This window comes from Poecilia mexicana, unplaced genomic scaffold (assembly GCF_051168715.1).
Source record: "Poecilia mexicana isolate PSO_F unplaced genomic scaffold, ASM5116871v1 scaffold_16, whole genome shotgun sequence".
Classification (NCBI taxonomy): domain Eukaryota; kingdom Metazoa; phylum Chordata; class Actinopteri; order Cyprinodontiformes; family Poeciliidae; genus Poecilia; species Poecilia mexicana.
In genome coordinates this window covers 4,549,507-4,575,709 of record NW_028263385.1, presented here as the reverse complement: position 1 = coordinate 4,575,709, position 26,203 = coordinate 4,549,507, and the positions used below count along the sequence as shown (strand labels likewise).

At 35.2% G+C, this 26,203-nt stretch overlaps 4 protein-coding genes across 8 annotated transcripts in view; 1 reads left to right on the top strand and 3 right to left on the bottom strand.

Moving 5' to 3' along the window:
• Positions 1–15,549, bottom strand: part of atg5 (ATG5 autophagy related 5 homolog (S. cerevisiae)) — a 35,111-nt gene extending 19,562 nt beyond the window's left edge. The window contains exons 1-6 of one of the 4 annotated variants that reach the window (XM_014975521.2): positions 15,463–15,549; positions 14,900–15,085; positions 13,469–13,596; positions 12,391–12,469; positions 11,882–12,044; positions 9,559–9,653 (exon numbers count right to left, since the gene is read on the bottom strand). In XM_014975521.2, coding sequence (XP_014831007.1) covers positions 9,559–9,653; positions 11,882–12,044; positions 12,391–12,469; positions 13,469–13,596; positions 14,900–15,007 — 573 coding nt within the window. In that variant the 5' untranslated portion in view covers positions 15,008–15,085; positions 15,463–15,549. Of the gene's footprint in view, positions 1–9,558; positions 9,654–11,881; positions 12,045–12,390; positions 12,470–13,468; positions 13,597–14,899; positions 15,089–15,238 lie in introns of all 4 variants that reach the window. The other 3 variants (XM_014975519.2, XM_014975518.2, XM_014975520.2) reach the window with 3 other exon arrangements.
• A 100-nt stretch (positions 15,550–15,649) lies between these two features.
• Positions 15,650–19,137, top strand: dctn3 (dynactin 3 (p22)). Its single transcript, XM_014975522.2, has 7 exons — positions 15,650–15,897; positions 16,609–16,693; positions 17,024–17,110; positions 17,505–17,588; positions 17,812–17,870; positions 18,201–18,260; positions 18,479–19,137. The coding sequence occupies exons 1-7, from the start codon at positions 15,796–15,798 to the stop codon at positions 18,563–18,565; spliced, it is 564 nt and encodes a 187-aa protein (XP_014831008.1). The 5' UTR covers positions 15,650–15,795; the 3' UTR covers positions 18,566–19,137.
• Positions 19,138–19,416: 279 nt separating this feature from the next.
• Positions 19,417–21,346, bottom strand: LOC148154954 (lecithin retinol acyltransferase-like). The gene is made up of 4 exons (XM_088013952.1): positions 21,251–21,346; positions 20,919–21,051; positions 20,592–20,836; positions 19,417–19,527 (listed from the first exon to the last, which is right to left on the bottom strand). The coding sequence occupies exons 1-4, from the start codon at positions 21,344–21,346 to the stop codon at positions 19,417–19,419; spliced, it is 585 nt and encodes a 194-aa protein (XP_087870078.1).
• Positions 21,347–23,857: 2,511 nt separating this feature from the next.
• On the bottom strand, positions 23,858–26,203 carry LOC148154953 (uncharacterized). 2 transcript variants are annotated; one of them, XM_088014303.1, is made up of 5 exons: positions 25,984–26,203; positions 25,362–25,445; positions 25,099–25,234; positions 24,459–24,706; positions 23,858–24,091 (listed from the first exon to the last, which is right to left on the bottom strand). In XM_088014303.1, exons 2-5 carry the CDS (start codon positions 25,425–25,427, stop codon positions 23,987–23,989), a joined length of 555 nt encoding a protein of 184 aa, XP_087870429.1. In that variant the 5' UTR covers positions 25,428–25,445; positions 25,984–26,203; the 3' UTR covers positions 23,858–23,986. The 2 variants fall into 2 exon arrangements, with proteins under 2 accessions (XP_087870429.1, XP_087870430.1); XM_088014304.1 differs by lacking the exon at positions 25,984–26,203 and having other exon boundaries at positions 25,362–25,681.

Here is a 26,203-nt window from a genome sequence, read left to right as displayed (position 1 = left end):
CCGATACCCAACCTGAGGTGTCAAACAGGGAGTTTGACACTCTATAGGGTCTAATCATGGAGCTGAGAAAAGGAAACCAGCAAAGCCTAAGATCAAGTATCCAAATGGTAACTACACACCCCAGAGCCAGGCGAGAACCAGCAAGAGGAAGGTGGCAGTGGAGGCGCGAAGTCGGGGCTCAGGTTACGCAGAAAGACTGAGTCACTGACAGGAAGCAAGGCCTTTCGTGCGGGATCACAATCCAGAGCCAGAGCAGAGAGAGTGTGCTAAGTGACAGCTACTTCATTGCATTTTTAAATAGGTGGTCATGAATTATTGAGCTGGCCAACGTACAAAGACGATCTACTGATCCCCAAGGAGAGAAGCCCGATACTGTTTGGATGAAGACACTTTCTTTTCAGCTGGCCTGACACCTTAGCTGGCACAGCAGCACATGGCAATACAAAGAGAGTGAGGTGTCATTAGGATTTAGGTGAAAAGATATCACCTGCTCTCGCTGATGGAAAAGACCAGCGGAACTCAAGATGTGCCCTAATTGATGCGGGAGACATCAATCTACCTAATTAAAGGTAAAATAATGGACAGAAATAAAGCACTGTCAACCCATGTGCCATTCCAGATGGACAGGGGTGAGTGAAAGCATATCCACTGGAGTCTGAGGTCAGCTGTTGATAAATTAAAATTCCAACTTTTTAATCTGCGAATAGGTGTATTCACAGATTCACCTATTTGTGGGTTTATCTGTGGAACACAAGTCACAACTATTTAAAGAAAATATGTCTGTTCATGGATGGTTTTGTAGATCATATCTAAAATATTCTAAAGAAAATGGAACTGGGAAGCTGAATGCTTAGAATCTGTATTTCAGGACTCTGAAATACCATTCATTACAGAAATAGTAAGCACTTCAGCTGCTTTGCAGCCAATCTAGTAGGACTATTTATTTTCCTCATCATTGATTGGCTGTATGCCCCCTGAAATGTTCTTCAGGTGATAAAAGGTCAACGTTGTACGTCTTTGGAAGTTCAGGACTGAGACAATCACAATACTCAGATATGTTGTGAACTTTCATAAATAAAGCTGAAGAATCAAAATAGACATGGAGAAGAACTCAGCAGGTTAGAAATGAAGCGTGACAAAGTCAGAAAGATAAACAAAGATATATAATTGCTCCCCAAACACTATTCCCTTACTGACACATCTAAATAGTCTACAAATTGTAATAACACATTTACTATATTTCCAAAGATCCAAAGAACTGTGTTTCTCAGCCTTTGTCCTCAGGTCCACAGTCCTGCATGCTGTAGGACAGGGGTGTCAAACTCCAGTCCTCAAGGGCCGCTGTCCTGCAGTGTTTAGATGTGCCACAGGTAAAAAACAGTGGAATGAAATGGCTTAATTACCTCCTCCCTGTGTAGATCGGTTCTCCTGAGCCTTGCTAATGACCTAATTATTCTTTTCAGGTGTGCTGCAGCAGAGGCACATCTAAAAGTTGCAGGACAGCGGCCCTTGAGGACTGGAGTTTGACACCCCTGCTGTAGGAGTTTCCTTCTGGCTTACAACACACTTCTATATTTGACTTCTGCAGAACTTGATGGCATTGATCAGAAGCCTGTGTGCTACATATCAACCACAATTCTGATATTTCCATATTTTAGTCATATTTAGAGTCACCCAGAACAGCTGTATGCATCAGCAGTTTCCTGACAACACAGCTTAGAGTATGCGTGGTCGTTCTTCAGCTGCTTGCCAGAGGAAACTAAATACAAAAATATTTTCCACTGACAGTCATGTTTCAACTAAAGCCATTACTGTAAACGCAGTGAACGCCACTTGCCCAACAAAAGAAGCATGTCACCTGTTGCCTTTAGCAAGTCTTCTCACAACTGTTTCCACCATTCCCATATTTTGTGCCGTCACCACAGCCCCCTCATCTGATTAAGTCATTACAAGATACCTGGAAGGCAATAGGCATGCATTTGTCGAAGCTGGCACCTTCCCGGAGAATGGGTGGCTGGAGGCTATTTGCAAGCTCTTACATTGGGGTTTGGTGAGTAACAATGAGTCATGAAGTGGCAACTGCTACAGTGCAAACACAATGCAAAGCTGTCTCTTTAAAAGACTATTTACTTTCCTCACAGTAAGGGGGTTTGGACCTGCTGCGTTTTTACTGTAAATTGCAGAGTGGCATCATTGTTGGAGCAGGAAGAGAGACTAAAAAAACAAAGTAAATGCATGCACGTAAACACGCAACGATAGAAATAAGAACAAAATAATACTACTAATAGAATGAAAGTGGCAATAAATTGTGGCAATGTGTAGACCTATAGAAATGTGTGAAAGTGTTTAGGCAAAAGTAATGGAAAGGGCTGGGCCATGTTTTATTGAATAATTGAATTTTCTGTTTCTGAAGATATAATTCCTGGAAAATCTGGATTTTTTTTAACTCCTTGGGTTTCCATATTTCAGAGTGACGTCTGCCTCCGCACTCCCTACCATCTTATTTTACAGTTTGTATTTATTTGAACTTTGAATTCAGGTCAAGTTCAAGAGTGGATGACTGAAATAAACGCAGGTTCTGTAAAATAATTTGACATTTTTCATTTTTAGTAAGTCTGAAAAAACAAAAAATGATTAAAATTGGATTTTGTATGAAAATAATCAGATTTTATTTTTAAGACAAAGTGAGAAAAAAATATATAACATGCTCATCATTGCAATTCAGAGACCTTACAATAATTATCACGGAAGAAACAATAGGTTTAAGAGCATCCATATACAGAATTTACTGCATGTTTTGCAATGTGAATTTTGTTCACGTTGCTCTTTTTTAAATTATTGCAACACATAAATAAATAATAAATAAAAAAAAAACACACACACACACATTTGCACACACGTTAATTGCCATCCCTGCCAGATGAGATGCCTTCCACCCCACAGACAACAGGCCAGACGGAAATGAGCCTCTCTGTTATTTAGACTGAATGTTGTCATTAATTCTGTGAGCATCAAACGTGTCACGTTATTTACACTAAATACAACACTTAGACTTTAAAGGAATCCAGGTGTGTGTGTGTGTGTGTGTGTGTGTGTGTGTGTGTGTGTGTGTGTGTGTGTGTGTGTTTGAGAGTAGACTTCATTTTGCTCAAGATATTTTGTCGTTCTATTAATTTTTCTGTCTTTCATTATATTTTATGAAGCTGTATTAAAAAGTATTTTGCTGAGAGAAACTGTGTGAAGCAGTTCTCAATACTAAAAATATTAACAAGAAATGTTAGTAATTATATTTAAAAAAAACCCTCAACCTTAAAATAAATTGAAAAAAATCTAATGAAATTTTATTTGATTGGACATTTCAGCAACAAGGCAGTTCAAAGTGCTTTACATCAGAAAAAATAAGAAATAAACAATTGAAACATAAAATATTTCCAAGTGTTGCCATTTACACATCAAAATGTTTCATTAATTACAATACAAGTATATGTTTTTGTGCATTTAGGTGACCAATTCCCCAAAAACGCAACTGAAAAAAAGTGATGTATATCATAAGCATAACACCATTTGAGGGTAAATTTGATTTCTGCTGGTCTAAGTCATAAAGCTGTTTAGGGAAAGTGGTTGTAGGCATCAAGGTATGAATATAATTGCGATAAATTAACTTTCGTAAATAACTTTTAATACACTAACTTTCAAGTGTCAAAAAGTTTTGTTCTCCTTACTTTTTTCTTCCAGACAGCTTATTTAAAGAGGCCTTGAACATAAAATTCAGTTTTAATTTGCCAGAAAATGCTCTGCAGAGTTGCATCACCATACATTTGACTAATAAAATATTTATTCATTTTGGCAATTGAACTGAAAAAGTAAAGTCATTGCTAAAGAAGCTGGTTTGTCACAGCACCTTGTCTTTCAAATGACACCTGATCCAAAAATGCAGAAGAGTTAAAGACCACTATTAGAGCACATGTGGCTTCCTTAACACCTCAGCAGAGCTACAGGATAATCAGCTCCATGTCACATTCAGTAGTTCATGCAAAAGGAGCCCCAACTCAGTATCGAGTGCTGTACCATGGACATACTCTTCAGGAGGACTTAATATCTATATTAAAAATCCTATTCTAATTTTCAGAGATAGCAAATACTTGATATTTATTAGCATAAGCAATGAAATCAATCAATATAAATGCTTGAAATATATCACTATGTATGCATAAATCTATTTAGACAAGCTTCACTCTGAAATGAATTGGTGAAATAAACTATTTGTTGATATTTTATTTTAATCAAGATCCCTCAATTATACCACCTCACTATGCTGCCTTTGTTGATTCATACTAACTGAAAACAACACTGATCTTTTGGTTGTTAATCAAGACCAAAACAAAAGCAAAGGATTGTTATGCTACACTTGATTCTTACATAACTTTTAAGCCTCCATTAAGAAATCATCTTCGTAAAGGCAAGAGCAGCATGTTTCAGCATGAAAGGTCCTTATTACACATGAATACACTAATTTGGTGCTGTCACGTCCTACACTTAGAACTTGCGCAAAGATGCATCAACGATGCATCACAATCTAAACTGCACCTTTGTACCTAAAAACAGGATGCAATTAAAGGCCCATCAGGCCCATCTTGAGTTACAAGGACTTTTTTGTGACTTTATGAGAGTGTGAATAAATGGTGGTGAGTAGAAACTGGCACATCAACAAAAGTCTGACAGCCAAAGCTAGCAAAGCAGGACAAACCACATTGGATGTAGAAATTGGTGGCAGCACCTCTCTGTAATGTTGCAATGTACAGATGGATGATATCCCACCAACTCAGTTTAGTTCAAATCAAAGTTTAATCAAAAATGTTACGTGTTCAATGACAGGTACGTTATTGTTAAGAGCTTTACAAAAATGTCCAAGTTAATCCCAATGAATTTAAATAGTTTTTTGATAGAATTGTTCAAATTAAATCATATTAACTATGTGGTCTGATACTTCTTGTTGGATAAGAAGGTGTGTTTACTTTGCATAAATCTGAAAAATAAAAGTGGAAAAAAATTAATGGTAAAATACATTAATAGTACTTTATCTAGAAATAAGATCTGAATCATTGAACCACATAGTTTCTACTGAGACTGATAATTAAACTAATAACATCAAGCTCTTATATAATCCTATAAAAGGCTACATGACTTTTTGATCTTTCAGCGGTCTTGATGTTTTTAATTCTATTACTTTCAAAAGGCAAATGGTTTGGTTTTTTATTTTAAATCTCTCTTTGAAATTTAAGTAAAGGTGGTCACGAACCAATTCAAACACCGAGCAGAAGCTTAGAACAAACCAATGCAAGGATGTGTCATAACTGAAGTTATGCATTAGGCTTGAAAACTGGGTGTAGAGATGAACTCAGGCTTGAACCTTCCGAGACATATAAAGGCAATTGCAAAATCAGAACATTTCCAGAATTAAATAACTAATGTCCCAGCAAGATCTTGAGAAACTCATCCATATCTTTAGTCTCACTGACTACTGCAATAGTGTCTTTACAGGTCTGCCTAAAAAAATTCAGACAGTTTCAGTTGAACCAGAATGCTGCCGCTCGTGTTCTCACAAAAATTAGGAAACTAGAGCACATCACCTCAAATCCTTAAACTGGCACCCTGTAGCTCAAACATTAGACCGTTTATAGATCCCTGAATGGCTTAGCACTGAGATACATTATAGACCTGGTGTTTTACCAACACCAGGTCTTCTGATTCTAGTCTACTTTGCATCCCCAGAACCAAAAATGGAGAAGCAGAATTCAGTTTTTATGCTCCACCCATCTGGAACAAACTTCCAGAAAAAAAGCAAAACTGTCAAAACATTGAGTTCATTTGAATTAAAGCTAAAAACCCACCTTTAACCTTTGATTAATTACTGGAACATTGATCAATACATTATATGTGTATCTTCTTGATTTTGATGGCATTTGACAAAATTTAATATTTATTGCCGTTTCATAATTGGCTACTGAATAATGTTTTTATGGTGTAAAGAACTTTCAGCTGCGTTGGATGCTGAAATGCGCTTTGCAAATAAACTTGACCTAAATTTTAACAGCTTAAGCAGAATGTAAATGTCTAAACTTCAAGATCCGCAATTTTAGAACAACAAGAAAAAGCTTCTGTATTTCAATTACAGGTGTAAAGTTATGGAACAAGTTACAAGAAGATTTAAAACAAAGCAATAGTTTAACACAATTCAAAAGAAAGTACAAAGAGGTAATTTTCAATAGATACACATACGGGTGATAGAAAGCAATAAGGTGTGTATTGCAGATAACTTGGTGTAAGGATTTAGAAAGACAAACCAGCATAAAATGGGAAAATGTATAGGTAAATATTAGTAACTGTTACTTCTGACTGCCACTTTGATTTTGATTTTTTTAATGACAGTAGGACTCTAAAGTTTCAAGTGTTTAGGGGGTAGGAGTTTATAAGTTCTCACTTCTTCCTACCCCATTTTGAGCATGATATGTTAACTGAAACAAAAAAATCTGTATTTTCTCTTCTTTCTTATGCACTTCTTGTTACTGTGCACTATTTTATTTTTATATTTGTATCATGTTCGAATAAAATTTCATTTCATTTCATTTCATTTCATAAACTGGGAGCATGTCTAAACAAAGTCAAATTCCTTGTTTGTGTGAATAGACCTGTCCAATAAAGCTGATTGGCCAGATCGGAAATAGTGAACTGTGGTTTCACAATTCACCATTTCAGTGAAGTGTTCACTATTCACTGATCAACCCAGTTCCTCGAACATTATGAGCATCAACATAGAATAAAACATATAATAATGTTTCTAATATAAAAATTATTAAATGTTATTTTATTATGTGATATTATAGTAGTTGTGTTTTTAAACGTTTTAAACAAACTGAAGAAGGAAATTTTTGTTTTAAAGTTTGTTTTAAACAATAAAATCATGGTATTATGGTATTATTGCTCTCCATGAGCATTTATACTTTATACTGGCCTATTCTGAGCAAAGTATCCTGAAAAAAAAAAAAATATATATATATATATCGCCAAGAGTATTTCTTCTGATCATAATTAACTGATTTTGTTTACATTTTACTCCAGACTTTCCAGACTCTTTGCAGTTGTAAATATTTATCAGTTTGTCGGATTCAAACCACACTCTTTTCTACAACAAGCCAGACTTTTCAGGAATTATGCTTATTTTCTCCAGCGTATTTGGAAATCGCATAGTGAGGCTATAAAAAGGCTTTGATGTTGCAATTGTCATGAAACCATGGCAGCTCATAAATGACCACAGAAACTTTCAATTAAGCCTGAAGCTGGGATGGTCTGGCCTCATTCTCCCCGCCAGCAGCTAGATGGCTTCACAGCAACAGCAAGTGCATGTCTAAGAGGGCGTGTTGCGTTGGTTTGACTGCATGTTTCAGTCGGCCACTTTAAAGAGCTGGTTTTATGACTGAAAGCAAGAATGCTTTTCTCGTAGTGTTAAACAGTTTATGGATATTTCAAAGATGTGAAAGTTAAAGAGAAAAGCGCTTAATTTTTTGCAAAAAAAAAAAAAAAAACATATGATTGTTGCCAGTGACCTAGAGCTGTGCATCCTTCACCCCTCAAATTGTTGTGAAAAATGTAAATGTAGCCATATGTGGAGGTTTTATTAAAACTTGTGCTTTAACTTAACACTGGGAAATTACCAGCTGTCAAAGTAGATATGGTGATGGAAAAACATGCTCGGTAGGAAAGTTAACACAAGTGTCTTATTACTTGGAAGTCCTGTTTTCTTCACACTGAAAACCCTTTTTCTGTTCCATTACATGACAACTTACAGTCATTTAAGGCCAGATTTATTTTTTGATTGGTTTATCCTCCCTCTTTATTTTAGTTTTATTTCAATGGACCCTTTCAAACAGATTGAAAAAGAGATTCCTTTGGTTTTGCTGTAAACCTTTAAACATTTTTTTCATATAAAAATTCCAGACTTTTTCAGATTCAGCTTATCAGAATTCTTAGACCTGATAAAAATTCTGGTACCAAAACCATCTAGAGATTTATGAGACATTTATGATTGGAAACAACAGAAGCAGGAAATAAGAAAAGTATAGACAGAATGAAGGACAAGAAAGAAACGGCACAAAGAAAAAAGAGGCAGGACAAAAGTAAGGAAGGAAGGAATGAGAGAAAGAACAAAGGAAAACAGACATAATAGAGGAAAAAAATGACACGAAGAAGGAAAAACAAAGATACAAAAAGAGGGGAAAGCAGAAAACAGTACAGAAAAGAAAAAAAATGAAATGACGAAAGGAAGGAAGGACACCAGGATGGAAAAAAGAAGGAAACATTTACACTATGGGACATGAAAAGCCTGAAAATATAAAGTTTCCTCCAATCTTCTTTTTCCAATTTTCTATGTAGAGACCTGGAAAATACTGAAAGCAAATTCCAGACTAACTAAGCCATTTTGGAACTGCATGGGGATCCCCTTTAATGTTACAAAAACCTGGAAGTTGCACCATAACTTTCCACACTTTTCTTACCATTCCTGCTCTGCTTCACACTTGACTCAAAGAGCTTTTCTCCCTGGTGTCTGGCCTGCAGCATGCTAATGTTTTCCATCCGAGAATCAGCCTCTTATTCATGCCGCTGTCTTTTTTCTTGTCCTCTAAGGGGACTTTTTACCTGAGTCAGGATAAAGCTAGTGCTCGGTGGAAACACCCGACCTTAGGCTGCCTGTCTGCTTCTGCTTTTTCTTCCCAGACTCAACCCCGAAGCTCGCCTACTGCCTCGACTCGGAGCAACAGAATTGCAGCCAACAATGGTTGTCACAGGTAACAAATGTACGGAAGCAAGCACATTCTTTCAAAAAAAAAAAAAAAAATAGATACCAGTAAATATGTCCGGCCAGCAGGCTTTCCCTATTTAGATGTTGAAAATATCAAAGGTCACAAGGATAAGTAAGGACATGTAAAATATGTTTGATTCCGTTTTCAGAAAGGCTAAAAATTAGCTTTTATAATAAGTAGAGTGTTGTGAATCATGTCATAATTTAAAAAGAAAATGTGAGTAAGTATTCAGAGTTACTCATAATTATGGATTAGAAAACTGACTAAACTAAACTATTCCAATTTACTGGAAGTAGGGATCCAAGAACAGATTTGCACCCGGTGGAAATCTTAAGACTGACAGATGATGAAACATTACATTTCACGATCACTATTCATAAGCTCCGTAGACTGCATAAGGATGGTAACTTTATTAAAAGAGGAAATCTATTTTGCTCCTTTTAACTTGCCGAACAAATTTATTACATGTAGACTGTCTCTGTGAAAATGTAGGTAGATGATGCAGAAAATAACCTTATGAGACAAATGGAGTCAGTTACCAAGTAATTTTGTTTTTGAAACAAAAACAGATTTTAGACAGCCCTCTGGCTCCACCTACAGGCATAAATGGGTACTCGTAATGTAAATCTACATTTCTCAAACTCGGTTGAAAGGTTGTTTTAGAATACATGAATAGTTCGCTTAGGAGTGTGTGTGTTACCTGGTATATCCTGAAGGGGATGTACCTAAAGCCTCCATCTTCTGTGGGATATTCCATCAGCTTCCTGTTCATCGCCCAAAACTGGTCAAACTTATCTGGAGTAACATAAATACACACAAACTGATAATCTATAAAATGACCATGTTATTCAGCAACGTAAAGCAACTAATGTCTGATGGAAACACCAAACCTAAAGCTGCCCAGAAGCTTACACACTGCCTCAACCTAAAAAATGTAGCAAAAAAGAAAAAATAAGGTATTGATTGGGTGGGGACTTCTCTAGTGCTAACTTAGTCGAGCAAAACCATGCTGACTCTACACATTTGTTTATTAGAGAAAGGTTAAGAACTGTCCAGTTGCAATGTTTACATCTATGCTGCAAATTACATCCTTACGTGAAATACTGATGGTGCATTCTGAGGGAACAAAACATCATGCGGATAAGATTTGTGAGTGATGATTTAAAACAAGAAGATACATTAAAACACACAAAAAAAGGATCGAGTCTTCACAAAGCATATGCTAGTTTCAAACCATCCACATAAACATAGCGGTTTTCGTTCTCTTGGATGAAAGTTAAAGATCTCTGTTTCAATTCTCTTATGGACATGAAAGTTTTAGCTTAGATGTAGTTTCATCTCTCACTTTCTTCTGCAAGCCAACTTTTTCTTTTAGGATGATTTAAAACCTTTTGCATATCTCAGTTCAAATAAGTAAAAAAAAACAAAAAAAAAACTGAACAGTACCCTGAACACCTCAGAACACAGTGGTATTAGTCAGCGTTTCCTCAATATGCCATTTTCTTGTACCTTCCTTGTTTTATTGAGATGTGCATGTCACTTCTTGCTCATGGTTTTAGTTTCAGAGAAAAGTGGAAGAGAGAAGAGCAGCTGAAGGGTTGTCGGTTTGAGGCCCTAGGGTTTTTCACAAACACTTTTCACAACGGTTACAGGCTAAAAACACAGCACTGAGAAACTTCAGAAGTTGTTTGCATAATGAAGAGCTGCTTCGGTGGTGATGCAACTCATCTTTGCTCTTGCTAAACCCCTTGAATTATTTATATGGAAAAGTAGTGTTGAGTTAATGTCCCTGTCAGTTTGTCAAGAAAACAAAATGTAAACAGAAAAACACAAACTGAAAAACACAGGTTCACCTGGATTTCCCCTCTGCGGGACATCAACAGGACATTTATAGTATATTCTTATTTGAGTATGTTGTGTACTTATTTTATTATAACTACTTGTCTGTAGTCTGTGCCTTCATTTGTTTGTCAATTTAATGTTAATAGAAATTCATTTTACAACAGAGGGACAAAAAATGGATCATTCTTGACTAAAATAAGTAAACATGAACCTGGTGCATAAAAAAAAAAAAAAAAAAAAAAAAAAAAAACATTTTTACGGTGTAAACAATCATCCATGTAAATATATTCAGCAGCACCCCTGTACAATTTTTGTCTTTCCAGTAACTTTTAGTAATTTTTTCCTGCGTTAACGTATTCTGCTCTAGAAATGAGTATTGTGGGACAGACATCTGTCCATGAAGCTAAAATTTAAATAGATGGCATTAGTTTACGTCATCACTTAGGTTTACTACTTCACTGCTGCCGATACAGGGCCTTTAAAACCATTTTAAAGTTACTCTCAAACATCAGTGTCATAGTGTTTGCTTGTAGCATTAGAGCAGCTAGCATGTGGCATCCATAACAGTTTTCTTTTTACCCATCTGTCTCCTATGAACAACTCTGTTGTGTTTGCCTTGTTAACTGGAGGGGGTGCATATGTTTGTTTCTGGATGTTCTTGCCAAATGTCAGAAGAGTTTAAAGCTTCCAGCAGCAGCTTACTGGGAAGAGGAGAGGTCAAGTGTCTGTTATAGCAGTTTCTAATAAATTCTATTAGTTGGTAACAAGTTAGACAAATCAGACCATTCTTGAATCTGCCTCTTATTAAATGTTGACTGTGTGAATGCAACTAGCAGGTGGAGGCAAATAACATGCATTGTTCTTTGTGTTTGTAGTCTAAACAGAAAAACATTCATGTCTTTGAATGGGAAGCAATGTGAAATGTCACCTGTACCAAAAAAAAAGTCTGTACAAACAATCTGAAGGATACAATGACTGAAAAATGACTGAATCTTTCTCTAACAAACTAGGTGCGTCTCCAAGATGATTTTACACAGATGTGGAAGTATGCATGTAGGTGGATGACTTGCAGAATTACAACATGTGTTGATCTGGGTGTTCATCAGTAAATGTGTGACTGCAGGATTGAATGTCACTTCCCTTGCAGCTGTTTGTGGTCTGGATGTACACACTCATCTTACCGTTCTGCAGGCCCATCCACAGCTGTTTGTGGTCTTTCTTCTGCATGTCATTGACTACTTGGCTCTTGTGCTTGAGGGCGTCCGCCTCCTTGATGCTGGACATGAAGTGAGCCTCAACTATGGAATTTGACGGGCAGTGCAGCAGGTCCTGGTCTGGAAAATTCTGCCAAACATTCACATACAGACTGAATTAGAAGAGTATAAAAAGAAGTAATCCACACAGAAGTGGAAAGTATATTACTCAATAACGGTTTCCACATACTATAAAAATAAAATATTCGATTATATCCAAGAACAGAGTCCGTCACTTATTTTTTTTTACAGATTTGCTTGTAATCTGTATTTATAAATATTTTCCATTACTGTGGTAATATTTTTGACCAATATGAGCTGTCTCAGTAGTCATAATGCTATGACTAATTGGTTAACAGTGCTGCAATGATGAACTTCCCATTTTCTAATAGGAGATGAAATATCAAGTATTTGCTGACAGTCTGATTGGCTCTTACCTTAAAGTGCACAGTGATGTTCCAGGGTAAGACTGTATTAGAGGCATGGAGGTCAAACAGAACTCCAATAGGATAGTGCCTGGAATGCAAAAAAATAAGTAAATAAAACCAGCAGATTTTGTTTAGTTATCTACAATCAGCTCAAAAATACAATATCTAGTTACATTCCAAAGCCAAATTTAGTTCCATTATCAAAACTAAACATATTTTAATGGTTTATACTCGTTTTCTCTGTAACTTGAAATGCTTTATCAAAAACTCATTTTGGGGGGGAAAAATGTAAAAAACATCTGTAGTTTAAAAACACTAGCTTAAAAAAACCCACTATTTTAATAACTATTAAAAAATAAGTATTTTAGTTTGGTTTGAGTTGTTGCCTAATGATTTTAGAGTTTAGAAAAATCCTTCACATTAAATCTAAGAAGTTATTTGTTTCTTCACGTTGGAGGCTTTGAATCAAATTCACTTTTTGTTGTAACGTGTCTTAATAAAATAGTTGTTATGAACTGGTGCTCCATAAATAAAGTGAATGGAATTGCATTTTTCAAATTTAAGAAAAACAAACAAACAAAGAAAAAAATCCAGAAGATTCCCATAATTAAGTTTTCAAAAACCAGAGATCTTGACATTTTAACAGTACAACTGTGGCAACAGTGCCACTTTGTGGCTAAAACTGTCCCTACAATCTGTTATTCTAAAGCAGGAGTGTCTTGGTCCATAACAAGATCATGAATGTCTTCAAAAGGTCAACTCTGGCAGAAAGTAATGATAAAACCCACTAAACTGACTGCATTCAGTGAGTCTAAAGAGCTACAAAAAAACTTATAACAAACTAAAAGCCCTTCTCTAACTCCATGTTTGGGAGAATAGGATCATCAAAATTGATTCAAGAAAGTCTTTCATTAGCAATTAAAGATACCACTAATAATGGAGCTTACTAATTAACACCAGCTAGAGCTACAGGTACTGATATACAGAACATTTAACCCATGAGAATCTGCGCCAAAACCATTTTTCAGGAACAGTTAGAATAAAAGTATATTATTTCCAGGCGCATAACACTAGAATCCATTCATACCATTTGAGCGGCGTTCCTTCATACTCGAACCACATCTCCTCCACATCCTCTGCCCTCATCACTTTGAGGAAGTGTTTCTTCACTTTGTCTGTGACAACAGGCAGGTAGCTCACCCTGGGTAGCAGCAGCTGACAAAGTTAACACGAAAGAGGCATAAAGACATTAACAGTCAGTATAACACTTTATTATCATTATTCTCCCAACTTACTTGCAGCAAGTTGAGAGGAAAAGAAACTAAACAAAAACAAGCACACAACAACATTGGTGAAACAGTAACAAGTCTATTTAGAAGTACCAACAAAAGAAGAAACAACAAAAATCAAACCCGATTACATTGAGAGTTTATCTGAATAACGGCCTAGCTAATACTGGTTCTTGGCTTAGGCTGCCTGAATCAGAGCTGAAGTAATACTTTGAATAACATCTAAAATGCACATCCAAGACTTGAGATCCAACAACTAAACATTTTGTGGCCAAAATCCGATTGCAGTTTTGTTTTTTTTTGTTTTTTTTTGAGGGCATGAACACACAAAAACACAGAATATATTGCAGGTTCCTTAATACAAGTAGAGTATAGAAAACTGAAGTAATCATGAGATTACTCACATTCAGACATCAAAGTACGTGTTAATGATTTAAATAAATATAAACAATAAAATAAAGCACTGTTTTATGAATTTATTTTCAAAATAAATCTTTGCATATATTCCATCCTGTGAAACAAAGTGTCAGCAATGATTTGCATTTCAAAGCATGAAATATATGATAAAGGTGCTACATCCATTATGACAAAGGTAAATAAATCGAAGCCCTTATTGTTTATGTATTTACAAATAAAAAGCTATGACATTGAGAATGACAAATATGTGGACTTCAATCATGAGTGCAACTCTAAAAGAAAAAGAATGCATTGCTAAAATGTAATGGAAAAAAGACTGTAATTTACAAATGACATACACAGGAACTGTATGCATAATTTAAGAGTCAAATTCAAATCCGATTCATTTAGATGTGATTTGTATTTTTATGATCTAAATTAGATTAAACATACGTTTAAGTGTAATTAATTTCATGACTTCAAAAAATCTGCATATTATCACACACAAGCACAGAATTGATCAGTCAAACATGCATCTGAATCTTTACACAAGTTTCCCAGATATCAAGTCTTTTATCATAGAGCATGTTAATACACATAAAACATGTAATGATGAGTTTATCGAGGCACACTGCCCTGCATGTTTTAGATGTTTCCCTGCTTTAACACACCCCCATTTAAATTATTGTAGTTCAGAAAAAAGCTTGTTAATCAGCCATCAATTGAAATCATGTGTGTTGAAGCAGGGAAATACCCAAAACATGTAGGACAGTGTGCCTTGAGGACCAGGGTTGAAAAACACTGTAGTAGAGGAGAGTAACAGTTGTGCTTACATAGTATGCTTCTGCCTCTCTCTCAGTCACCTCATCCGGGTTCAGAGTGAAGCAGGTGGGTATCCGGCCGAACCAAACATCTCTCAATACGTCCTTGTCATCTGCCATGGTGCTGCAGCTGGTCCTCCCAGTAGGACATAAAGTGTAAGCCAAAGCAGAGATGTAGCCCTAAAACTGAACAGCTTCCTGCTGGCATAAACAGAACAGAAAACATTCTACAGATGAAACTTTCAAAACCACATAGCCGTGTGATCATTGCTCGTAATCAAAGCTCTGCACTGTGTTCTAAGACATTGAAATCTTAGGAGTGTTTGCCAATTCATAGAAGATAAAACTTACCTGCTGGGCTTCCAAACTAACTCCACGCCTGTAAAACTACAACCGTGATCCGCCTTATTGACGTTAGCTTCAATGCTAGCTAAGCTAACTTAGCTTGAGTAAACTCAAAAAAGAACGGGTTAGTGAACTAGAGTGATTGCTGTCAAGTCATTATTTTTATTTCCCCGAAACGGGTAGTTAATGTGCTCAAGAAAATACAATGTTATGTGGAAAAAAAGTCTTACTTTTTTGTCGATGTTTGACAGACAATCTGAATGGAAAAACGGGCCCTACAGTGTTGTCTTCCCCCTGCTGTCACCCGGAAGACATCAGTTATAGCAAAACGGCGACACATAGCGGAAGCTCTAATATACATTTTATGTATTTTTATATATTTTAGTCAATTAAATTAATAATTTACTGGTTAAATTTACTTAATATTTAACAGTCAATTAATTTTCTTTAAAAAAAAAACTAAAAATAAATTAGAACTGTAGCGTTACATCATCAATATGTGACGCTACTTGTAACGTAGCTAAAGAGGTTCGGTTTTTGTTGTTATCATCTGTAGCTCAGAGATGGACAAGAAATTGGACACGGACAGCCTCGAAATGCGTCTTCAGGCGTTGGAGAACCGACTATACGGGGAGAGAAGAACCAAAAGTGGAAAACCTGTCAAGGTCTCCTCCATAATATATAGAAATATACAGTAGTTAGCTATTAGCTTAGCACACAAGCCTCGGACTCTTATTGCGAGTATACGCCCTCGTAGAAAATGTTAACTTTATGTTATTCGGTAACAGAAATTTCACACACATTAAGATATGTAACATAACAAAGATGACTTATGTGTGTTGTTTTTTTGTTTTGTTTTGTTTTGTTTTGGAATTCAAACCAAATGTTATTTTTAGTTTTTATTGATAGTTAATATTAAAGTCAAGCTAACCGTTGACCAATTATGAGAACGTCAGTAATAATAATAACATTTCATTTATTAATTGAATAAGAATTGCTCTTTTACATATTTGCACTAAATGCGATCATCATTAAACAAGTCTTGGCTATGTGACCAGCAGGAATGATTTTTGCCATAGGGGTTGTTTTGTAAGCGCATCTTGTGATGTGAAGGAAAAAAAAAACTTACAAAGACTCACTAAAGCTATCCTTGTTTTGCTGAAATGTGTAACAAAGAATGAAAGGCCAAATATGCACTGGCTGGGAAAAAAAAAAACAAAACACTGTATATTATGTTTTAGCCTTTAGTAGCTGAACTTTGGTGCTTATGTTTTCTTTTTATGCTGAGGATAACACAAAGACAACAAGAAGGTCTGTATTTTATTGTATTTCTATAGATTCTTTAAGGTGATATTTTTTGTTTTGTTTTTCCGCAGTGTGCAGAAGCTTTGGTCAGAATTCAAGGAGGTTTGATCAACACGGCCAACAAGAGAGAGAGAGTAAAGATCCTCCACAAGAAGAGTGAGTCTCGCTTTAGTTTGACTAATCAATTAATTCATTTCGCCTTTTTGAAACTCCTTGTACTGTTTCATATCGAAACAGGAGGGAAACAGTGTTATTAAATATTTATTAATTATTATTCATCAGCAAAGTTTTTGTTTCCATGTATTAGCTTGTCCATCATCCAGTCATTGTATTTAAGTTTAGGAATCCTGTAAATGTAAACAATGCTTCAGTGATGTCCATTAAGCACAATAGCAATATTTCAGTTCGAAGACGTTTAATTTTTGTGATGTTATTTCGGCAAATACATTTGCATTTTTAAATCTTACTTATGTTTGCATTGTGCAGTTGAGGACCTGATGAAGTATCTGGACCCCCAGTTCACTGACCACATCACTCTCCCTGATGCCATGAAACTAGAGTTCATCCTTGCAGGTAAGAGCAAAGAGCAGTTTGTAGAAATGTGATTTTTAATGTCTCTCGCCTTTTGCTTTTTGTGCCTAATGATTTACATGATTTGCAGTATACTGAGTATTTCCAAGAATACTTATATAAATTAGGATGTCACAAGGTTGTTTATGAATGTAAGGAGGAAAACACATGTATTTTTGGTATCTTAATCTCTGTAAAATTGTATGTTTTAATGTATTCTATTATGTGAATTTGGAGCATATGTATTCTCACTGTATTTTGAGTCATAAATTGTATGAATTTTAATGCACAGAAATGCCCAACCGGGGACTGGAGTCGCATTAGTTGTGGTTATATACTTTATTTACTCCCTGATGAATAAACTAATAAATGAAATGTATTCTGTGTTATTCCATAGAGGAGGACTCTTTGCTCTCTGAAGCTGCTTTGTTGGAGCAAGTTAAAAATTTACAGCCCCTGTTGGACAGCACCCACATTAGAGGTTTGAAACATGGGAATTATATGCAACTGTGTCAGCACTGTCATGGAATTTAATTAGGTTTTATTGTTGTTTATTATTTATGTTTTACTAACAGTTGAAGAAGACAGAAAAATGCTTGGTATATTGGCTTGATATGTGAATTTCTAATTCATTACCTCTGCAATATAGTGTGTGTTGTATTACTGCAGTACCGTGTCAACTGCTTGTTTTGCAATGTCCACAGATGTACCTGAGCATGCAACCAAGCTGCAGCGTCTTTCACAGATTCACATCAAGCAACAGGTAGCTATACTGCTCTGAATCGTACTACCATATGTGTTGTTAAAAACTCAGTCACAGATATGTTGCTTTCTAATGCGTACTTCATTTTAACCATAATTGTACATTAAACATCTGTTATTGTTATATATTTTAATGTGTTTTTTCTTTATTGCTTTATTTATCTGTCTTTCTTTTTTGCTTTCCTTTTTCTCTTTCTGTTGGTCATTTTTCGGTCTCTCCTTTGCCCTGTCTGTTGTGTATGATGACATTTTACATCTTTTACCATAATAAAGTTGAAAAAAAGCAACAAAAAACCCCCCAGAAAACAAATATGGTGATTTCTTTTTTCAGGACCAAACTGAAGCTCAGTCACAGGAAGTCAAGAAGCTTTTTGAGGAATACAACAAAATGGTACACAACATAGAATAAACTCTTAGTTTTATTACAATAAATCATGGTGCAAAAAAGCCACAAAAAATATATATTTTGACTCTTACAAGTTCATTTCCTACTGTGCCGTAAATGGAAGAATTACAGTTAAGAAACACACAAATACAGTAACTTGGATTTTAGTAATCATTCTGTGTTTTATAATTGATTCATAAAGGAGGTTGGTGTCTCTTTGCTAGATGTTCCTGCTCTCCAAGCAGTTCACCCAGTGGGATGAGACCTTGAGGAAGATGGAGGAGGCCAAAGGAATCCAACCTGTGGAGTAGTTGCTCTGAGAAAAGCTGGGAAGAGGACGACGATGAAGAACACTGCACTACGATTTGAGTTCCTGAATAGACGTGTTACATTATGTAGCTCATGCTACCCCAGTAAGTCAGAGGAAAACATAAAAACATTTCAACACAACTTCTTGTTTACTTTTCTTTTATCGCAATGAAATATTGCTGTTGCCTAAACACTGTCAGTGACTTTTAATGCAAAGTTACAGAGTGAAATAATAAAACAACTGAACTGAGGCTTGTGGATCTTTATGCATTGTGAAGAAGAGCATGCTCCTTTTATATTACCTGCAACAATAAATTTAAGAGACTACTCTTATTTATTGACAGTAGTGCTTTTTAGCTTTTTGTTTTAACTTCAACTTTGTTCCATCTTTCCAAATTATATTTTGCTTTTCTTCTATAGAAGCACATAAACACTCCCTCAGTCACATCTTTAGGCCTTTAATTTTTCCTTTTGATAGCTAAAAAAAATAAATGTTAAATATTGTTTTTAAAATGTTTTTTTCTGTCTATAACATGCGATAAAGCTTGAAAATAATAAAGTAGCTATAAATATTTTCCCATTTGTCTGTTTGAAACTGCAGACTTTGTGTTCTTCAATGCAGATAGTCGCCAAGCTGCTACAGATTACACTCCCTCAGTGTAACCATTATGAAGGTTTAAAAATAGGGTGAAAAACCTCTGTCGGCTGCTGTGCTGGGAGAACCCCAGTAATGGCTCCCTTCTATATGCTGCATTGACGTTTTGCTACAGATTATCATTCCACGTCAACAGTGTCCGTGTTGACGTCTCTGAAACTCTGTCTTCTAAACACAAGCGCATTCATAACAATCTTCTTAATTTTTCTGGTGCAAGGACCATTGTGACTTTTTCCTCAAGTGCGCCAGTAAATGCTTCTTGTCAAACTTGTCATTGCCAAATAAGAGACCCTCACCAGTCATGTTGAACTGTAAATAAAAAATATACACATCATGGTCAGGTCATTACAAAAAAAGGTTTACATTTATAGAGCAGAAATAATTGAATTGGTTTATATATATTTTTTCTATTGTTATGATGACTTTTGCATGTGCTAATATTTTACACTTTGGATGGAGTAGCTTGTCAACAAATAAGCAATTTCCCCTCAATTAAGTATATTCTGATCACAGGGAGAACCTCAGTTGAATTACGGTTTAACTCAAGCATATACAGCACATTATACAGTTACAAGGATTGTGTCTGTACATAGATTTTGAATTGATGCAATTTGAGACAAATGTCCACTGATGGTCATGATGATGATGTTCATTATCATCATTATGAAGGTTTAAAAATAGGGTGAAAAACCTCTGTCGGCTGCTGTGCTGGGAGAACCCCAGTAATGGCTCCCTTCAAGATGCTGCATTGACGTTTTGTTGTAAACTAATATACACAAAGAGCTCAGTCTCTCAATTGAACACCTCAAAAAGTCTTAAAGCCAATTGCTATAGAAAACCCAACAGTTGCTGGCAGTAAAATGGGCACCATCATGGGGAATTTAACTTTAAAATAAGATTTAAAATTATTTTTCTTTACTGCCAATTAAATAATAAAAACAAATGGCAACAAATTAATTAAAACCTCTAGTAATTAATCCAGATAAATGATCAATCTAAATCTGTAAGGTACAGATAAATATCAAATTGCTGAATTTAAGTTTGTTTCCTTGAGGGATTTTTATACAGTATATTGTGAAGACTTTATTCCATTTATCTAATCACTTAAATTCAATGTATATGAACATATTATAATTTTCACACATATAGATCTGTAAGATAACCAACAGATAGCATTAGAAATACATTTAATATTAATCCCTGTACTGTTGATAAGTGAGAAAAGAGGATACCTTTGCTGTTTGTTGGTATATTAAGCCTAAGTTTAGTAGGTAGGTAAAAATAACCGTCATTTTCTTAATCTGAGTCATTGTTCCTTCTTCCTTGTTTCCACTTCTAAGATGCTCGAAAAATGAGTGTAACCTGTTACGTACCTGTACTGCCACCCTGACTCCGTATCGAACGTAGGTAGCAATGTGTTCACAGTTGTTGTGAAGGAAGCCGTATATTGTGCTGCTCTGATACGTTTCAGTGATGCGTTTAATGATGTCCTTGTCGTCTCCTTTACCAAACGTCACTCCTGTTAAGGGGTCTGTATAGTCATCAAGGAAATTGTTCACCTCTGGCTCTTCATTCATTTTCAGTTTAGCAAATTTACATGATTTACCATGATATTTCTCTGTAAGCAAATAACAGATGAGAAATAAGCAGTTCATCAATCTTAATTTATTACTATTGGATTGTTGCTTTCTGATATTTACTTGCTAGTTCATAAATGTTGTGCTCTGCATTTTTCCCACAAATATTTACATCTCCCACATAGACAGCAAAATGTTTGTATGTAATTCCGGCTTTACACTTTGTTTTATAAGAAATTATGTCTCCAAATTGGAACTGTGGATGGAAGAAAATGCATAGTCACATTTAGAGTAAACAGAAAATGATTAAACTAACTGAAACCAAAACATTTGGATATATATATATATATATATATATATATATATATATATATATATATATATATATATATATATATATATATATATATATATATATATTTAAAATGTAGCAGTGATAAAGGAAATTAACTTACTCCACTCATTTCCAGAGTTGTGATCTTTAGCTGAAGGATCACATCCACCAGGGTAGCTTCCTCATTTTTTAAGCAGTCAAGATCTGAGATGGACATGTCAGACTTGTGAAACAATTTTTTAACTAAAGTCATACAACTTCAGAAAGCCATTATCTATCATTTTAAAAAGAAAAATGTATTTCAGACAGATTGTGTCTTATCTTTTAGGAGTTAAACCAGCAAAAGTTGTTTCAAAGGTCTTCACCTGAAACGCATGGAGTTTACTGAATCAAAGGAAACGGCCATTATGAACAACATTTCTGACTTGTCCTGCACCTGTGTCCAGTTCTATCCTTCAACAAACCATGAAAAGACATCTCTTATCAGCTTCTATGTTTGCAGAATGTTTGCATGGCTCTCATAGGACTTTCCCATGAGCAGCACAATTTCCCTCTTCAGCTGTTTTTATTTTGTTCACAACTGACATCTGTCGCCTCTTGGAAGATAACCAACATTTATAGCAGTAAATGTTGGGGATTCAAGTACTAACTTCAAATGTTTCTCTTTGTTATAAAATAGAACACAATGAACCTCAAAAGCTGATTAAAAGTTTTAATGTAGGGAATCTAATTATTTTTTTATGCTAAGAGCCAGTGATGCAGGTGAACACTTTATTATACTTCATGTATGCACACAGTGACTGTAAATGTAAATTATGTAAATTCTTACTTCCATCTGATGCAGTGTCTCTTATGCACTGCCTTGTCAAAGTATTAATATCCATCAAATACACATTTTGTTACATTGTAGCCACAAAGTCAATGTGTCTTATCAAAGTTTAATGAGACCAAAGTGCGAGTGGAAAGAAAGGGATACATGATTTGTAAATAAAACTAAATATTTATTTGGTTTGTCTTCAATGTGCTTTGTGTTGAGAAAAACTGACAATCTGAATATTTTTGGCTATATATTCAAGGTTTTGCTGCTGTTTTGTAGTGAAAGGTGGCTCTACAAAGTATTGACTCAGAGGCTTACAATGTAAATAATTTAGAAAGTTAAAGGCCCGTCAATGCTGCTGCAAGCCACTGTACACCATGCTGCTGATTTTCATAAAAATTAGCTGTTTGACGATTCAGCATTTCTGGTAAGTTTATACTCCTACCTCCAGACCTACCTAGCAACCAGTCATGTTCATTGCTTTTTAAATTATTTATTCTTTAGAAGCTAATGTCTTAAATGAAAGAAGTCCCAGAAAATAAACGAAAAAGCTTGAATTGACAAAGACATCAGTACATTTTAAATTAGACAAAGACATTATATTCTGATTCATTGTGTTGGCACCCTGTTCTCAGTTACTACTTAACACAATCATTTTTGATCCAATAAAGCTCTGAAGAATCTTACCTCCAGTAAAATAGTGGACATCTGCTGAGGAAGTGAAGGAGCTACAATCCACCTGAATAGCCCTGCCACTGTTTCCCAGACTCATTTGAATGAGCCAGCCCTCAGAATGAGATTAACACTCATCGGTTTTACACTTGAGAACATCGGTGCAAGATGGAGAGGGTTTATATATGAGTTCTGTCCTCAAGGTGAGTTATTTTTCAGGTACCACGTTTATTTACGACCGATTTAACTTCCAGTTTATTTTCTAGCTTTATGGAGGTGGTTCTCATTTGCTGCTGCTGTGAGAAGTTTGTCTTTTGAACTGATAGAAAAAAATAATACATTGGATATATATTAACTACTTTTCTATCATTTATTGGCAATATGTTCAAATTTCATGTATATATGATATTTGCATGTAGTTTGTCATACTAATCTGTCTGAGGAAAACCAGTGTGAGATAGCTAAGAGGGATGGATGTAATTCTCTTGCTATTATGCAAAAACTCACTTTATTACAGGTTAATTGAGGTATAGGGTGGCGTGCAAGTCCTTTTTATTATCATGAACGTTTATTCTTATTAAGATTTTGTGGCACTATTGACCGTTATTTGCAGTGTTCAGACAAGAAGTGGGCAGAAAGAAGGGGAGGGGAAGCATGTAGCAAATGTCAGAAGGTCGAGAATTAAACATCAGAATGCTGCATCAAGGAGAATTAACCTCTGTATATGAGGCTCTCCCTCTACACCACACGCTGGCTAAGCTTTCATTCTTCCACAGCAAGCATATCTCTCAAACAAAAATAACATTTTAAGTAATCATGCAAAAACATGAAAAGGTATGAACTTTATACATTCTAATAATAAGCTAAACTGCAATGGATGCAAGGCTTTATTAAAGTGATCCCATATGTTTAAATGAGTTTGAAGTACTTGCACATCAAGTCTGCTGTTTTACTTGCACTCTATAAATTAAACAATGTTTAAAATTTGTCATCTTTTTCTTGATACTAACAAGTTTTGCTTAGCCAGTGTTATCTTTGGTTTTGTGTTGGCATCCCTGGAAACCACCAGTTAGTAGACTGTAGGAGGGAAGTACTAAAAAGAGGACGTGTGTTGGTAAGGCTTATTGAAGGTATATTAAGCACATGCTCAGTGAACCACAGAGGGATTTTTATTGTCTTTATATTTATTTAGCTTCCTTCTATGTAAGACACCACAACATTTTGCAAGTCAATGTAAAATGCAGTGTGATACAGCTTTTTATTAGTAACTGCACACTCTCATAGACAATAAAACAAGGACAGAACTTGCTTGCTCACTTTAATTTTAAATATCTGATAACACCTTAGAGATGGATATTTACAAAACATTTAGCCATGTGGGTCAGAGCTACATGGTTCATTCAAGTGTTTCACCAGAGCTTTTTTATTGATTCTTGGGTTGTTGAAACAATAACCTTGACCAGTCAGGTTAAACTGTCAAAAAAAAAGAAACACAAAGACAAAGTGGTTAGACAAAATACATAAAAGCAAAATAATATTTAGTTTAATAACGACATATAATGCTAAGAGTAATCCTGGAGAAAAATAGTTAATTAAGTATGGAACATTAAAAACACAACATAAGTTTGATGGATCCAGATGTTTTTCATTGTCCTGCTTCAAACTTAGAAACAGCAGCTATTTGTGCAGGCAAAGAGATATATAAATGTGACATCATACATTCTTGCATTAGAAATACACACAAGCGCTAATGACTTCAAGGACTTTAAATATTTTGCAGCATTCCCAAAGCAATTTTATAAAATACTTTATTTTTATACAGCTTTTTTAAGGCGCTTACCTGCATAGCTATCTTATGTCCGTAACGCACATAGGTAGCCTGGTGCTCACAGTTGTTGGAAAATATTTCATAGAGGGAGCACTTATTGTGTGTCTCTATGATACGCGCCCGAATATCTGTATCATTTCCTTTTTCAAATGTTATATGTGTCTTGGGATCTGTATAGCCATCAAGGTAATTGTTTACTTCAGGTTGTTCAGTTAGATTCATCCTTGAAAATACACATCTTGGTGGTATAGAGTATCCCACTGTAACAAACAAAGAGGAATAGTGAGATGTATTAAGTTTTGTAGTTCAAAATAGATACGGTGTAATTTTGCACTGTAGCTAGTCCTCCTGATTACCTCATATAACTCTACATTAACTCTGACACTCTTTTTAGTGATTGCTGTGTCAGATGATTGTTTTTTCTTCTATTCTTTGTTAGTCTTGTTTCTTATTTTACTGCTAAGCATGTTACAGGGATGTTTAATCTATGCAGCTTGTTCCTATCTATAGAGAGCTGATTTATTTCTCTGCTTTTAGGCTTGCATTTGGGTCCTGATTTCAGAATATAGACACATACCTAAAGTGTTTTTGTTTCACATTTTAATTTTTTCTTCCTGGTGTTGCGTTATTTCTGAGTTTGTAGGGTACTTACGTCGCTCATAAATGTCCTCGCTATCGTTTTTGGGTAGGTTATGCTGATTTCCTTCCCCCACATAAACTGCAAAATGCTTGTACCTAAACTTCCCGTTGCACCTCGTTTTAAAAGAAATGATATCTCCAAACTGAAACTGTGAATGGAATGATAGAACACGTGAGAGATGTGTTAGATAAACACTTTTCAGCAGCAAGTTTTTTTAACCCATTGTAAAATAAACTCAAACTCAGTAGACTTAAATGAATTATCCAGCATCTTACTCCATTTGCTTCTAGTGTGGTGACCACCACCAAGAAGATCACTACCACCAAGATCTGACTCCTCATTTTTCCAGCAGTTAAAGGCTAAAAAAACACAAACACAAATTTCCATAAATGCAGTTAAATGAAAAAAAAAGAAAAAAACAATATAAACTTTAGATTTAGTTTTAAAGGGGAGTGAAGATTCATTGCACCTTTAAAAGAATATATCCCAAAAATTCCACATTTTCATTTGTTTAATTTGTTTACTGAAAGCATTATCTGGTCTCCTGCAATTTAGCAAACTGCCTTACTATTTTTCTGTTGATGGTGACAATCTAAAAATAAACTTCTCAGATAAAATTCTTTTTTTTTGGAAAATATGAATTGAAAACATGACCTTACGAAAAAATAATAGTTGACATTGAGTTATGAAACTGCTCATGGCTGCGAACTTTTTGGATTGTTAAAGTTACAACATGGATGTAAAAACCTGAAACATTTTCTTTTGAGTTTTTTTTTCCTTCCAGTATTTAATTGTTTTGCAATTTATTTCACATTATACTTTTATAATTAAATTAAAGAGTAATTAAAATTAAACACTGTGAAAATAAATGATCTAAAATTAGTGCACCGTTCTTACCTTCGTTGTTGAAGATGGACAAGCCTGCTGAAGAAGAGGGTGACATGGCTTTATGTACTCAAGCAAAACAATAGAGTTGAATATTCAAGTAAAAGTTTGCAAGACCATCTCATACTGACTCATTTGAATGAGCGAGGATTGGAACACCCCATTTTATACATTTGCATATCAAATGTTCTTTAGTAAGGCTCACCATTTGATATTTTATTCCTCTAGGATA

Excerpts from the sequence above, each read along its gene's own strand:
- dctn3 (XM_014975522.2), top strand. The coding sequence starts at position 15,796 with ATGGACAAGAAATTGGACACGGACAGCCTCGAAATGCGTCTTCAGGCG. Across the intron at positions 17,111-17,504 it reads ACTAGAGTTCATCCTTGCAG|AGGAGGACTCTTTGCTCTCT; the intron begins GTAAGAGCAAAG and ends GTTATTCCATAG. Across the intron at positions 17,871-18,200 it reads AGATTCACATCAAGCAACAG|GACCAAACTGAAGCTCAGTC; the intron begins GTAGCTATACTG and ends TTCTTTTTTCAG.
- LOC148154954 (XM_088013952.1), bottom strand. The coding sequence starts at position 21,346 with ATGTCCATCTCAGATCTTGACTGCTTAAAAAATGAGGAAGCTACCCTG. Across the intron at positions 20,837-20,918 it reads CAACATTTATGAACTAGCAA|AGAAATATCATGGTAAATCA; the intron begins GTAAATATCAGA and ends ATTTGCTTACAG. Across the intron at positions 19,528-20,591 it reads GAGTCAGGGTGGCAGTACAG|TTCAACATGACTGGTGAGGG; the intron begins GTACGTAACAGG and ends TTTTATTTACAG.
- LOC148154953 (XM_088014303.1), bottom strand. The coding sequence starts at position 25,427 with ATGAGGAGTCAGATCTTGGTGGTAGTGATCTTCTTGGTGGTGGTCACC. Across the intron at positions 25,235-25,361 it reads CCACACTAGAAGCAAATGGA|TTTCAGTTTGGAGATATCAT; the intron begins GTAAGATGCTGG and ends TTCCATTCACAG. Across the intron at positions 24,707-25,098 it reads CGAGGACATTTATGAGCGAC|TGGGATACTCTATACCACCA; the intron begins GTAAGTACCCTA and ends TGTTTGTTACAG.